At 34.5% G+C, this 15,890-nt stretch overlaps 1 protein-coding gene across 3 annotated transcripts in view; it reads right to left on the bottom strand.

Annotated features, from left to right (window-relative positions):
• The window catches only part of tbc1d32 (TBC1 domain family, member 32), a 61,121-nt gene that overhangs the window by 25,782 nt on the left and 19,449 nt on the right, over positions 1-15,890 (bottom strand). For all 3 annotated transcript variants that reach the window (XM_044106126.1, XM_044106128.1, XM_044106125.1), the window contains exons 20-27: positions 14,651-14,738; positions 14,327-14,445; positions 10,929-11,048; positions 10,697-10,785; positions 6,103-6,225; positions 3,585-3,693; positions 1,018-1,108; positions 777-902 (exon numbers count right to left, since the gene is read on the bottom strand). In XM_044106126.1, the coding sequence (XP_043962061.1) occupies positions 777-902; positions 1,018-1,108; positions 3,585-3,693; positions 6,103-6,225; positions 10,697-10,785; positions 10,929-11,048; positions 14,327-14,445; positions 14,651-14,738 (865 nt within the window). The remainder of the gene's footprint in view (positions 1-776; positions 903-1,017; positions 1,109-3,584; positions 3,694-6,102; positions 6,226-10,696; positions 10,786-10,928; positions 11,049-14,326; positions 14,446-14,650; positions 14,739-15,890) is intronic.

Consider the following 15,890-nt stretch of genomic DNA (forward strand, 5'->3'; position numbering starts at 1 on the left):
TAATACAACTGTACATCTTTGAAAAGCATTAGTAGAGCCGCCTGCACAACCAACAATAACGCAGCAAGTGGTTCCTGGATGGCAAGTTAACTAGAAAACACTTTGTACAGTACAGTACAGGGGTAAAACCAGCTGACCAAATGTGCTGGAGCTCAGCTTGAGTTGCTAGGTAACAGGGCTGCACTTCCCTGGGGTTGCTAGGTAACAGTGCAGCCTTTGGTAGGTGACTTAAGAATCAGGACATTTTTGAAATGGCTCATAAAACATTAACTTTAGGGTTGTTGCAAACAAATATTTTAGTAATTCAGTATTCTATCGATTATTCTGACAATTAATCAAGTAATCGAATAATACATTTATAAAATGATGTATTGGCAAAATCTACCATAACAGCAGTGTCATTGTTGGATATCATCTCAAATTTTCATATTTTTACATCCCAACAATTTAATTTTTGTACTTTAGAAAACTAATAATAGTCTCTAGACAACCAACGAGAATGCAGCACTTATCATTTATGGATGATAAGTCAACAACAAAACACTTGTCTTTTCCAGCAGCCATTGTACAGCTGGATCTCAGCTTGGGTTGCTAGGTAACAAGGCAGTGTGACTTAATCCTATATCTTGTTGGAAAGTTACTTGTACGCTAGTTTTGTCTTATTTCAAGTGAATTAATTTATTTGCACCAGAAACTAGACAATTTTCCCTAAAACTAAACGCCATGATAGAAACTACTGAACAGACAACAAACACCAAATTGATCCAGTAACTCACCTTTCCCAGTTAAAGTGTTGGGTTTTGATTTTATGGCTTTGCAGAAATGTCTTTGGCAGATCTCCAACCAACTCTCCTCATCTCTTGGTTCTTTGGATGAAGCCAGAAATGTACTAATCTCACATTCTGAGGACAAATACAAGTACGCAGAAAATATGATTAAATGCAAGAAAAACAGAAGTAAAATCCTTAAAGTAATTTAAAAACTTTTAATTGCAGAAACTGATGATGTTTCTCTTACCTTGTGTGTCGTTTTTGACCTGTAACGTTGGAACATAGCAGGATGGAGGAGGATAGCTTAGAAACATCGGCCAAGAGTAAGGAAGTTCTCCCTGGACCAAAGAAAGAGAAAAATACACATTTCTAATGTCACAAAGATATTAAAATGATTTAAATATTTCACCTATTTTCACCTTTTGCCCACCAGGACATAATGTCTTTCTTTATTCTGATTTAAAAAAAAGTTTTTCTGGACAAAGCCTGTTTAATATCAGAGCTTAGAGACAATAGGTTTTAAATTTCTTTTTGCTGAGGCTTTTCGCTAGTGCTGACATCTGGTAAAAGTGCAAAAAATTGTTTATTTATTTTTCAATACTTTTAATCATTTCTGATTCAGTGCAGAAGTTATATTTAGTTTTTGACTGAGCTCAGTGGGTGACTTACCAACACAATATGCTCCTGATGTTAATGAGGTTCAGAAAGTCAATTCATTCATTTTCCTGTCAGATGACGCAATCTTTTGAGAAAGTTTGGAAACGATGTTTTTCAGGAAGGTGCTGATGATTGCAGACATTCAATATGTTGCTTTTGGACTAGTAATGATCTGAATTGGAGACTTGGTGAAGTTTTGTGTCTGAAGTGACTCGTGTTTCAAGCTTCTGTTTACGTCTAAACAAATGTGGACAACATTATCGTTTTTCTGTTAATAAAAGCCCATAATTGTCACTGAAATAATTTGAAGCGGACAACAAATATCTTATCCAGTAAAAATCAGACATTGCTTTTGAATTGTGGTTCAACGTGTTGCAAAAAACACAAAATCTTACTAAGTATTTCTGTCTAGTTTTCCATTTTTTACACTTGAAATAATAAAAAACTTAGAAAAAACTTTTTATCAAGAAATAGTTGCTTGTTTTATGTCAATAATTCTCGAATATTAATAAAAATGTTCTAGTTCCACTGATACACTTTGTCAACAACAAAGGCTGAAAGAATTAATCAAATTAATCGTGATTAATCAATTACTGAAATAATGCCAAATCGTTAACTGGAGTACAGAAGCTAGATAAAAAGATCATTTGCTGAAAGAACAAAACAGTTGGAAAGAAATATTTTCAAAACTATACAAAAAATATACAAATTTAGCCTTTCAAACCCTTATTATTTTGGAAATCTCCTCTAGGGACGTTTTTAGCTTCACCTGATTCAAATTCGATACAAAAATATACATTAAGCACTTTGTCCAATAATTAATCCAAAAAATAAACAGATTAGTGGGCAGTACTTTTTTTAGCTAGCGTTGCATCCTTTGCATCCGTCCACCAAAGTAATATTGTGTTATTACATTTCAGGCAATCGTCTTTTTATTTCTGTATTAACAAAAAATAATTGAATTGTTTTTCCATTAACATTTTTTTTTTAATTCTAGTAAAGTAAAAAATGCTCAACTTGTTAAATAAATAATCTGCAGAATAAGCCAATTTTTTATCTGATTAATCAATTAATCGTTGAGACAAATTAAGACCTCAATTAATCATTAGTTGCACATAGATGTGTATAGTTTTTGTTTTCTTGTTCACTCATGGATGGATTTTTCTCATTTGCTTTGGAGGTTTTAAGCAGACAAACATAACAGTCTCTAAACTAATTTCCACTCTCTCCTTTGGAAATAATTTTTTTTATATATATAATTTCCTTGACCTCAGCATAAATGAGTTCCTGTTTGGGCTCAGCATAAACAACACCTGAATAATTGATATCAATCCCGGAGCATGCTGAATAAATAAGGCTGCATGCTTCAAAGGACGACGGCGGTCGCCTGGTTATCAGTTCGCTCTTTTCATTTGTAGCAGCAGCAGCACATGGGCAGAATGGAAATACAGAGGAAGGTTAAGAATCAAAAATTAAATACTTTTGTTGATCATTATTAATGAAAGTATAATTAATAATGTTCACAGAAACGTTTTTACAGTTTATGTACCATCAGCCTTCAGAAACTTCTCTCAATGTTTTTAGAGACTCTTAAAAACTTTATGGAATAGAGTAGAACAAAACTATGAGGAAGTAAAATGATTCTTGCTTTTTAATCAGTTTTTTACAAGCAGGGTTGAAAAATTGAGCTTTTTATTCTGATATCCCTAAATAAAATCCAGTGTTGCTAATTATCTAATCAATAGAGTTTTTCTGTTTGTAATTTAGTAAAAGAATAAATCCAGCTGTTCAGTGAAGCTGCCAGAGGTTCGTTAAAGTCATTACAAAGAATTTTAAGGCCAATATTAGGATATAAAATTAGGGGAGAAACGATTAATCGTGATGAACTGATTATTCAAATAATTGTCAACTAATTTAGTCACAGATTAATCGCTAACCTGAGTATACAGACCCAAAAAAAGTTGATTTTTTTCCCCCAATATTAGGGAATTAGACTTTAAAGCAAGCTCCTATATCTTGCTTCTAAGTTGCTTCTAAGTTGGTTTACTAAGATATTTTCACATATTAATGCTTATCAGCCAAACAGTAAAATCAAACGTTGGAAATCAGGCCAAACTTTTCATGTTGGTGTGAAAAAAGATAATGTAGGAAGCTGACCTCTTCCAGGGCTCGAGAGGGGAGCCGCCTCTCAGATGGACCTCCGACCACATGAACACGAACCAAGACGTGATTCCTCTCCACCGACAGGCTGTCGATGATGATCGCCCTGAGAGGCAGAGAGAGAGAGAAGCAGGAATCACAAATTTAATGTTTTAGAATACTTAACGAGTAACATTCACTGAACAAAAAAAGTCTCCAGAAACCAACTTTTTTAATATAGTAGGTAGTTACTTTTTTAATAACTTTATAATATAGTTAAATCCAAATACGCTGTTGCTGGCCATGCCCCACAACTCAATGTTTACATTCAGACATGAAAATGGCTGCAAACAGACATGCAATTATTCAACCGTACATCTTTGAAAAGCCAAAGTACCGCCTCCTGCACAAGCAACAAGAATGCAGAAAGTGGTTTCTGAACAGTAAGTCACCAATAAAACACTTGTCTTTTCCAGCAGCCATTGTACAGCGGTAAAACCAGCTGTCCAAACGTGCTGGAGCTCGGGTTAGGTTGCTAGGTAACAAGGGGAGTTCCAGTGTGGTTGCTAGGTAACGGTGAGGGGCATTGCCTACTGATTTGTGTTGTGACATTCGGAAGGTTTCTGAAACAGATCATAAAATTATTGTGTTTTTGAAGCGCTTGGTGTGTTTTTAGAACCAATGAGGATCAAAATGGAAGAACAAACTGTGGAAAATATGAATTTTTCATAATAGATCCCCTTTAAAAAACACAGCAGTATTTATAGAGGACAAAATCAACATGATGAAAACTTTACAATCATTCCTATCCTCCATTTTATTGGCAATGAGTGGTATGAAAGCCTTTCTGTAACATCTGAAGCCATAAATTATTGCAACCATATCATTTTGAAAATAAAAGGGTAGGTTGTTTAAATCTCAGCGAAGGTCAGAACATTTCCAATTATCTGTGGACGGTTCTTATAGTTGAAGCAATTTGGAATCCAGAAACCAATCAAAAAGACTATTTTGTTTTACGGTTCTCTTTCCAAAGGCCAGATTGCTCCAAAATGTTGCATGCTTATGCTTTATTGGTAAAAAATATGTCTTAGATGTGAGTTCTGGTGTCATCGATGTTAAAAAGGTCAGAGACAAAACGAGGGGATGTGGAGGGAAACGGGTTAACTCAAAGGTTAAACACCAAAACACAAAGTCAGGATGACACCGAGCTGAAAACACAAAGAGAGCTGAAAAGAATAAACAGGAAAGTTGATGCCAACCATTACAGAAATGTACAAAATAGATTAAAAAAAGAGGAAGAAATGAGCGGGCCATCATTCTGTGAAGCTGAGCGAGTTTTCAAACCTGGCATGTGAGCGTCTCTTCAGGGCCTTTTCCATTTGTAACCAGCAGCAATAGCAGCGTCTCCACTGGAAGGACTCTCAAAGAAACACTTTGGGAAATGGTCTTTGTATTTATCCTTCCTTCCATCTTATTTATTTATTATTCTGACACATCTAAAGCTTACATTTTTTTATTAGATCTGAAAGTTTTCTGTCAAATCAAGATGATGCACAAAGAGAATAAAAATGGGGCTAATTTACTGAAGTTTCTGATTGTTGGCTTTTAGAAAAGCTGAAACAGTCAGTTTGATGTTTTCAATGCAACAAATGCGAGTCCAGATTTCAACATGCAGCTAAAGCAAGAAAAGTCTAAAGTAAAACATTTAGAAATTAAATCTTTTATCTTGTCATCATTGTTTTAAAGGGTAGCACCAACATTTTATTAACGTTGGTGCTTAATTACGTAATTTAAGTTGGTTTGTGCATGAAGAAAGAAAAAAAAGATTGTAAGTAGATTTTGAATTCTTAGCAATATTTTTGGTCTGAAAAGCCTCTAGATATTTTTTTTTACTTGTTTATTTACCACAGTAGAGGCTGTTAATCCTGGGGTCCACACCACAAACATTATAAAATATAGCAGCAAACTCAGCCTGGCTCCTTCAGACTAGCCAGGAGCAATTAGCAACACCTGGTGAAACTGCAGATCAACTGCGCTCATTATAGGAGACACTTCTCAGTGAAACGCTGGTAAAAATGTTGATAAAGAGTTAATAGAGAAGCCATGTTGTAATGACTTACTGAAGGTGGAGTTTCAGAAAGAGCAGAAGTTTCTTAAAGAGACAGAGGCCCAATTTCAAGGCATTAAATTACAAAGTCTAATTTCTTTTGAGTCATATTTGATATGCAGCATGTTGTGCTATATAATTATTCTATGTGCCTGAAAAATACATAATATGTAAAATAGGTAAAACTGCGTCTTTATTCTGCTAATATTATGATTTTATTATTGTAATAAAACTTCTTGTAGCATTATTTCAATGACGATTATTCTTGAAAACATTTAATCATTTGTAATTGTCTGAGCTGTTTTGTAAAATATGATTTTATTTACAAGCCTCATTTTTAATTAAAACAGAATTTAAGCTGCCAACATGAACGGACCCGGCTCTGTGTGAACCGAGTTTTCCTCTGACTCTGCCTTTCTGGCTTCGTACCCGTCTGTGGCGTCTTGGTCAGCGACGTTTTCCCTCTGACTCTGCAGCAGCGTGCAGCAGATGTTGTACTGGCTCTCCAGCAGCAGGAAGGAGTCCAAGCAGCAGCAGAGCACACTGAGCAGTCTGCAGCGAGGCACACGAACCCAAAACAAAGACACGAAATTACAGACATGCCTGGCAGACCGAGATACTGCAACAGAACGGCACTACAGAGAATTACAAACTTTAATTTAGTACATACTGCACTGCAGGGCAGAAACACATGGGCAAAGACTCAGTTTGGACTTTTTCTTTTTGTCCCCTGGCCTTTTGTCTGCTTGTATTAGGTCAGCCAGCACAGCTTGTTAAAGCCAATTGAGAGCTTTGTCAAGTGGGAGCCTTCGGGAAAACATTCACGGTTCATTTTCAGCTGCTGGTAATGACAGCAGGCTCAGACAGGCTGATAAGGTCCAGCAACATTTTGAGATATTGAGAGAGCTGGAAAACAAAGCAAGTGCTCGGATTTAAACCAACGTGTCTGTCCCGGTGAGAGAAAAAATATTACAAAATATTCAGAAAATCGGCTCCGTTTTATTCATCTGACTGATTTCAGCCCAAACCTGTCACGATAGGACGATAAAATGTCCCAGAAGTTATTGGGACATTTTGTTATTGTTATTGTTTTGAGACCATTATCAACAGTAACATAGTGGTAATAATGCAGGAACACATTCGTAAAAATCAATACACTTTAAATCCTAGCAAAAATGTGACACAAAAACCGGAAGAAATTTTAAATATCAAAAATAAATAAATAAAACAACAAATAAAATAAATAAATTATGAAGTCAATGAAATTGTCCTTCAAAAGAAAAACATCTGAGACTAAAACACCAGATTGAAGACTTTTACCATCCAGTTTCTGGTAGAAAAAGAGAAAAGACAAAAACAATAAATTACACAAATGGACATTATTGAGCTCGTTTTAATTTATCTTATAGCGACCGGCCTTTAATTTCCGTCTCATCCTCTGCAGGTTTGTGGTAATGTAGCCATAAGCTGATAGTTTAGCATGTTGTGTGATGAGAGTCGGAGTGTTTGTGGATCTTTGGACGGTTTCTTTGTGACTGTCGGCTCGGCTCACTCTTTCTGACAGCTGAACATCAGGAAGCGAAAAGCTTGTCAGGAACTTCTCACCTTCAGTTTGAAACAATGAGGCAAACCTGCAGCTCTCCGTTGGAGGCGGATGCTTTAAACCCCCCAGGACTGTGAGTTTAACAGAGGAAAAGCCTGATTAACATCTGTTTCTTTTCTTTACAGCTGACCTTTTAGGATTCCTTTAACATTTTAAGACGGGTGAAACAAAAGATCACACTTTTTTGCAGAAAATCATTCTTAGATAATGAGATTTTAGTTTTGTTTTAGGGTGTCTTGTCACCTTAAATCCAAATAATTCAACATTTACACTCACACGTGAAAATGGCTGCATACAGAGGTGCAATTATACAATCTTACATCTTTGGAAAGCAGAAGTGGTGCCTCCTGCACAACCATCAAGAATGCACCAAGAAATTTCTTTATGGAAAGTAAAGACTTTGTACAGTGCAAACTACGGTTTTTTAAGCCTTTTTCTGAGTTTGTATGCTGCAGTTAACCATTAATCGATAATTTCATGATTAATCGTTTCAGGTCTGCAGGGTGCGATAGATGATAAAGTAGTACTGAAACCTTTTAATTTACATTCAGGTATATTCTGAATGTAAATAAAACCGTTTTTAGAGCAAATCTTAAGTATTAGCAGCGTTTAGCTTTTCTGTCGACTCGAATCTCCACAAATAAAAAATTGTGAACAGTTCATTTTATAATCATGTTTCCATGGCATCAATAATGAGATTAATTCAATAATTCACTTTTGTGAGGTTGAAATATTGTCACTCAAGGTGAACTGGACAAATTATTTTATTAAACATTGAAAGATGTGCATGAAACAACAAACCATTTATTAATTTATTAAAGAAACAAACTAAATGACAGGACCTTAAGCCATCAGACAGCGAAAAGTAAAGCAAAGATTTTCACATTCACAGATGTTCACTTATCTGTTCATTGACGTTAAAAATCATCATTAACTTTGTTTCCAGTCCAGCTTTTTGAAAAATCTTTCCTCATCTGTTTATATTAATAACGTAGCAAATTATAATGAAATCGAGCTGAACAGAGTTTAGTTCTCCAACCGCATCAACTAGATTAGTTTAGAGCGGAATAAAATCATCAAAACAACTTAAGCTGAGGCTGAGATCTGGTTGCTATGACAACAAAGAGGCTTCCAGTACAAAGGAAGCTCAAGGATTTTAGTCCTCATTAGTTTTTATGAACATCAAGAGATTTTGAGGTTTTGTTTTGTTTCCAGCACTTGAGCAAAGATACAATTACATGAAAGTGACTGTTGGTTATTAAACCTGGAATGAGCACAATAAATGTAAGATTATGATTTGAGGATTAATAAAACTGAATAACCAAAGTTTTAACAGATGGAGTTAGATGGAGACGGGACGGGACTTAGGAAAAGAATGTGGAAATTAACTTCTACATGTTTGATTGGCTAGAAAACTGATCAGAACCTGATACAGAATCTATAAGGTCAAGATTAAGATGAGTACAAGATGAGGAATAAACAAAGAAATTTATGAGTTTGAAAACTTGAAAATTTGCTAGAAAAAAACTTCAAAATTTTGAGATTAATCTAAAAGATTTTCAACGAAAAAAATGGAAATTTCTCAATCTAAAAGTAAAAAAATCTTCAACTTCTGAAACTCAAACATTTCCAAGATTTTTCTCAAAACTTTTAGAAGTCGTCATTGATATGAGACGGAAGAGCCACTAACTGAGTTTGAAAAGATTAAAATTTTAAACTTTTCACACTCAGAAATTCCCAAGTTTTTTTAAGAAAAATTCTACGATAAATCTCAAAACTTTGGATGTCGTTGAAGATCCAAAACTCAAAAACTGAGTTCCAAAAGACAAAGATTTCACTGAAATTTTCACTTTTTTGTCTGAAAAATGATTAAAATTAATGTCAAAATTTCTGAGTTTTTCCAACAAATTTTTTCATTTTCAAACTCAAAAATCTCCAAGTTGTTTCTAGAAAATTTCTAAGAATCTTAAATCTTCTTTTCTTGCATTTTCATCTCAGAAATTTCCTTGTTGAATCAAATAAATCTTGATTTATGTTTGTACGTGGAAAACAAATTTTTAATAAAGTGTGTATTTGTAAAGAAATTACTTATGAGCACAGATGTGCCACCAAAATTAATCTAAAAAACTTTACAGAAAAAAACTTTTAAAAGTTGAAAATTTTTGACTTTTCAAACTCAAAAATGTCCTTGTTTACTTTTTTTTTTATCTCAAAATTTCTGAGTTTTTTTCAACAAATTTTTGACTTTTCAAAGTCAGAAATTTTCAATTCTTTCTAGAAAATTCCCAAGATTAATCTTTTTTTTTTTTTCCATTAGATCCAGATCAAGAATCCAAGGACAAGAACAAAAATCTATTATCTGCAGAAAACCTCTTTCACAAATTGCTAAATTCTGTATTTGAATTATTTCAAATAATCAACTGGGGAAAAGGGAAGTGTACAGATAAATTTAGAAAAGAAGCAATCTAAGAAATAAATTCCCCCAAGTTCCTCTAAAGGAAGCCGACAGAATAAAATAGAATAAAACTTATTACTACAACTAAACAACCTGAAGCTGTAATCTATTATTCATTACCTGACATACATGATACATGATCAGCTGAGCGCATTACGAGGCCGGGTCTCACATTCCCGTCTACGGTGGGCAGATAATCACAAAAGGTGATCATCTATCCGAGTTGGATCTCAAAGTCATTTAAACGGCTGCACAGACCAGAACCATTAGTGGAAGACATGAAGGATTTCACCTGAAGCCCAAAGAGAGCGCTCAGGAATAAAACCAGCAGGTCAGGAAAACGGTGGTTTTCTGCATTCATTACTGTTACTGCATTTTCTGCTGCTTTCACTGCAGTTTGGGTTGGAAAATAAAGTTGGAAAAATCTGAGAAAAAATTCAGAGATTTTGAAATTAGTCTCAGAAATTTTCTTGAAAAAAAAAAAATAAATAAGAAATTTCCACAAAGTGGAAACTTTTTTACTTTTGGAAGTTTTTTCTAGAAGTTAAAATTTTTGAGGTTTTTTTCTGTACAGTAGCTCTAATGCGCTGTGATACAAATCAGAGTTAAAACGTTTTTTTAAAAAAAATCACAATATATTTGGTGATTTTATTAAAAATGACATTTTTTTGGACACCCCTGATGAAAAATGCAAGAAATTATTTATTTATTCATTCATTTTAAGTGTATTTTCTTTCATTGTAACCAGCGCTCTCACTGAAGGAGCGAGTTACTCATAAATACCCACAGAGCCGGGCTTATTTCGATCTTATCCAGAAAAATCCTTTCATCACCCTCCCAAAGCCGGTAATCAAAGTGGAAGGCTGCTAATGCCACAGACTGAGGGGAGTGAGTGTGTGCTAATCCCATATCATGCGCTTCCCCCCTCCGATGTCAAGCTATATGGGAAAAAACACTCATCTCACCTCAGGCCGAAGGTGTGCGACTGCTCGTACTGGAACAGCGAGTGGATCTTCACATCCGAATCCACGGCAACCAGCCTGTCAATCAAATCCTGAAACGAGAAGCGAAACAAAAACAGAGCAGAGGAAGGTTTAATGGAAGGCCTTTGTGCTTTCCACTCATGTGTGGGTGTGGGTGGAAGGATGAATCGAAGCTCAAAGACGCCCTCTGTTGGTTGGGAAGGGAACTGCTCACAGGTATGGAGGATGGGATTTCTCTCAGGCTGTATTCGCTCTTGTTCGCCAACGGCTGTCGGCACAGAAGCTCCCAAACGGAGGAGGAGGAGGACAGGAGGTTGACCAGGGACAGGAAGGACTGGGGACACAGAAACAACAAGCTGATGAAAAATACAAATAAAGTAATAGAAATTAGGAATGCACCGATCCACTTTTTTCACTTCCGATACAGATATCCGAGGTTCCTTCATGAATTTAAGCAAAAATACTTCAGCTAATTCTGGATGTCACTTACAAGAACAATTAGAAGTTATTTAAAAATTTCAAACTGATAAATTTTCTTAAGAACGATGTCAATTTTAAAAGACTTCACGGTGGAACAATTTGAATTAGGGATGCACCGATCCACTTTTTCACTTCTTATACCGATATCTGAGGCTTAGCATCAGCCGATACAGAAAAACAATGACGAATTGACTTAAAACTTAATTTCTTTCTAAAACAGACATTTATATGGTAACTTTGCACCAGTACAGCACATTTAAATAGCGTCACAATCTTGGTCAAACAGGTAAAAACAACTTTAATTTGTTCAGTCAGTGCAATTATAGTTATAACAGCCAATTTAAAGTAAATAATGAAGAAACATGTAAACAAACATATAAAAAAAAAAACCTTTAAAATGATGAGAAAGTGCAAGGAATTCTAAATATAATGTAAAATAAACAATAAAACATGATTTAGCTCAAAGTATAGAGTTAGACTGAATAGATCGGCCCTTATTGATCAGTGGCATCGTCACTGATATCCGATCACATGCAACTGCAGTGATTTTAATTTAAAATAAATAAAAATCAAGGCGCAAATTTGAATTTATCGTGGATTTGCTTCAATTTTTCTATTTTTCATTCTTGCTTGCAAAGGATTGACAGGAAGTTTTATGTAAAGAATTTGTTTTATTTAATGTTAATATTATTATCAAAGTATATCAGGCTTTCATAAATAAAAAAATTATAATTAAAATTCAAAAAAAGAAAATATACAGAATGAATCGTAAGTTAAACATGTTTTATTACGATAAATTAACAGATTAAGTAGATATTTCAGATAATATTCTTAAAGTAAAGATGCTGTGAAACCAGAACTTGTTTTATTTGGTGTTTCCTGTGGATCCTGGTGAAAATCAGAAACTTTGCAACATGGTCTGTTGTGCTTTGAGGATTTCCTGAATACAACCTGGCAGCTGACACGCTGACAAGGCCGGCTTTAACGCCGCCAGTGGCAGGGTTGGGGGTCAAAGTTCACAGTTCACTGACGGTCTGGATTCAGTCGGCCAGTTTCACAACTCGGCCGCACGCAACCTGATGCTTCAAGTTGAATTTGTTTAGACTCTTCTAGGCGAGAAAAGAGAGAAACATTCAAACTAAAACGTTTCCACCCACATTTCCAAATTTGCAGAAATTAATTTCTACATTTTTTTCTTATAGCTGAGGACATTTCAGTCCAAAAAAGTTAGTGGTTGGGTTGTTATCTGTACATTTAAACATCAGGAATAAAACTGCAGTAAAAGGGTTTGTTACACTGAAAAAACAAAATATTACCAAGTACTTTTAATCTAATTTCTACTGCATTTCAAGTGTACTAATTTACAAGAGGTAGGAGATTGTTTGAAGTCATTAATCTTTAATATTGATGAAAAACTACCAGTTTAACTGGCAGATTGTTTCACTTGTAACATATTGAGATAAGTGGAATAATCCTCCAGTTGAACTAATGCTACTTTTAATCAACATTAAGGAATAATTTACTTAAAACAAGTTTAAATAACCAGTTGAAAAGCTTCCTGCAAGTTTTGTTTTATTTCAAGTGAACTGATATATTTACAGAAGAATATGTCATTTACTGAGTAACTGATCAAAACATTAATAATCTATTATTTAAAAAAAGAAGCTATGTGGCAATGTTGTTGTTTTAGATTAATGAAAATTTTTATTAATTAATAAAAATAGCGTAAGTACATGATACAATAAGGCAAAATAAATTTTCAGAATCAGTTTCTTTCAGTTTAAAACTTTGACAAAAACTGCAAGTTTGTTTTACTTTAAAAAAAATTTTATCTTATTGAAGTTACTCTCAGTGGAGAAAGTATCCATAAATTTACTCAAGAGTCGCAATACTTAATAGTAAAGTTACTGAATTAAAAGTAACAAATACAATTTAATAAAGTAATTTTTTTTCCAAAAGAAGTAAATGTAACTGTTTGCTGTCCAACTCTAGTCACAACGCTAAAAAAAACTTTTATATTTAAATTTATCTTTGGGATTATTAAAGTATTTATGAATTAATTTATGGAGGAAACAACAAGTAACGCAATGTAATTTGATTTATTCCACATTTCTCCACCATGGTTTGTAAAACATTCTTGAAACAGCAAAAAAAATCAGTTGTTTGCAGTTCATAAATTTGCCACTAGATGTCACCGTGTCATATAGAATATTAGGTGAATTCTCCAACAAATATCACAAAAATTAAGTGATTATTTTGTTGTGGTTTTTAATAAATAAATACACTGAACTATTAATGTGTTACTAAGCAGTTGTAATAATTTTAAGAATTGATGCACCGATACAAACATTTTGGCCAATATTGGTATTTGACAATAACGTTGCTGAAACTTTTTTTTTATTTCAGATTTGAAGTCCAACTAAAAAAAAAAAAAGAACAAACAACCAAACCAATATTTAGATTTTTCACTTATGGGATCGATACCAATATTTCAAACATTGACACCGGCCGACGCCGATGTTGATGCAGAAGTCATTCATCCCTAGTTTAACTTAATTTATTTCTGAGCTAAATTACAGAGAAACCATATGCTGCCATATGTAGCTTTACACAAACTTTCATGTAGGGAAGTCGATCAAATGAACAAAATATGAGCTTTAATACTTAAAAAACAAATTAGAATGTAGAAACTTCTGGAAATATAGACAGTTTGAAAGACAATATGACCTTCAAATGTGGCTTAAATTTCTCCTGTTATGCAGGGCCGGCCAAAGCCATTTTGGCTCCCTAACCTGATTTTAATCCCCCCCCAGCTCATCCCAACATGTCAACAGATGTTTCACCATTGTGTGTAACGTACCTATTATTTTTAAGTAGCTTAAAAATGCTCCAATTATTTAGCATTTTGAAAAACAGAATGATGTTAAAGTGTAGCAATTTAATTATTTGACAGTAATAATGAATTTAAATTTATGTAAAATGTGTCTATTACTACTAAATAAACAAAATGAGATTCACATAATCTTCTTATATAAAAATAAACATTCGTAATAAAAAGTACAGCTATTGAAGCGACTATAAGCAGCCGCTCAACATGCATATGCTTTGGGCCGGCTCTGTCCATGCGCTTACCTTGAGGCAGCTTCTGTCTATGGAGTCCATGGGGGTCGGTTTGGGTCGGACGACTCTGGCATCATCACTTCCACATTCGAGAGCCGACCACAGATCCACAATCAGCAATCTGACAAAACCTAGAGATAAAAAAAATATAAACAAATTCAATAAATTCACAATATTTCCTCTTTTTATACCAAAATGTGCCCAAATTTGACAGTGAACAACTCCTGAGATGGACAACAACAGAATTCTTCACAGTAGCTGCACAGAAATTTCCAATTCAAGCCTCAAGCATCCCAGCTGACAAGTGTTTGTTTATACAAATGAGCACTTTGTTACCTGAGCTGTGCAGAGCTGCAACCCCTGGAGCGGTCGCCGCTACCTGTGTCACCATCACTCCGTATCCAAACTTCTCACAGCGACTCACCTTCAGCAAAAACACGAGCAAGAAGACGCAGAACTGTTCAACTTTACAGCTGTGTGCATTAGAAACAAGCAATTAAAGGAGCAGAAATAAAACACATTCAAGGAATTTCATTAATTTCAACATAATTTTAAAAAAATAGCCAAAATAAAACAAAATCACGTGCTGTAATTAAAGTGCAATGCCCAACAGAAACAGTAATTACAAAACCGTGCAGAGAATGTCAGTAAATTGGGTCCAAAGGGAGTTGGCTGAGATTTGCATGTAAGACTGGGCATATGCGTGTCTACAATATAAATCTTACAAATCCTGCTTCAGTATCCGAGCAGCAGCTGAATACTAAACAGATAAACAGACTTTAGTAAACAACACTGCGTCCTTCAGGAGGAGGAGGTTCAACAAAACAAATTCATTCTTCAGGAAAAACAAATATGTGAGAAACAGTTCAGGAGCAAATGTTTTAAAGATGAAGCAGAAGAAAGAGCAGGTTCTGCATGTTTGTACTGCTTAACTACTAAAAGATACAATTCAAATGTGTTTTTTCTTCTTTGGTTAAGACAAAACCTTTGATTTACAGGGATTTGTAAAAGTTTGAAGTATTTAATTTAGGAGATTTTCAATGGATTTTACAACTACACATCTGAAAAGTGCGGCATGCATTTAACCACAATGGACTCTCCTGTTTTAAAGGTCTTCACCATTAGTTGTACCAATAAACTTTGTCTGAGAAACATTTATTTGAAATTTAAAAACACTGCAGCAGGCTGTTTGGTTTTCATAAATTTAAATAAATATGCTACAGCGCTAACTAGCTAGCTAGCTCCGTGCAGCCAGAACAGTGATTTTTATGCAATAAGTAACATTCAGCTGTTTAAATTTGAACCAAAGCACATTGCGAAAAAAAGCCAATGCAGAAATGACAACAGGAAAATGAAGATGAGGAGATAGTCTGCCAAAGAAATCATCTGTTTATGTTGCTGCAGCTTGGAAATGCTGCTAAAAAGAAGAATACATGCTGCAGGTAGCTCCAGTTTCAGACTCAAACTGTTGATGTTGAGCATTAAATTTCCTCAAATATATTAGAAAGGTGCATTACTAAGACTTAAAGGTGCTTCATTCACTCGTTAAACATACATTATCTTCCGATTTATTTTG

Source organism: Gambusia affinis, linkage group LG22, assembly GCF_019740435.1.
Source record: "Gambusia affinis linkage group LG22, SWU_Gaff_1.0, whole genome shotgun sequence".
In the NCBI taxonomy this organism is placed as follows: Eukaryota; Metazoa; Chordata; class Actinopteri; order Cyprinodontiformes; family Poeciliidae; genus Gambusia; species Gambusia affinis.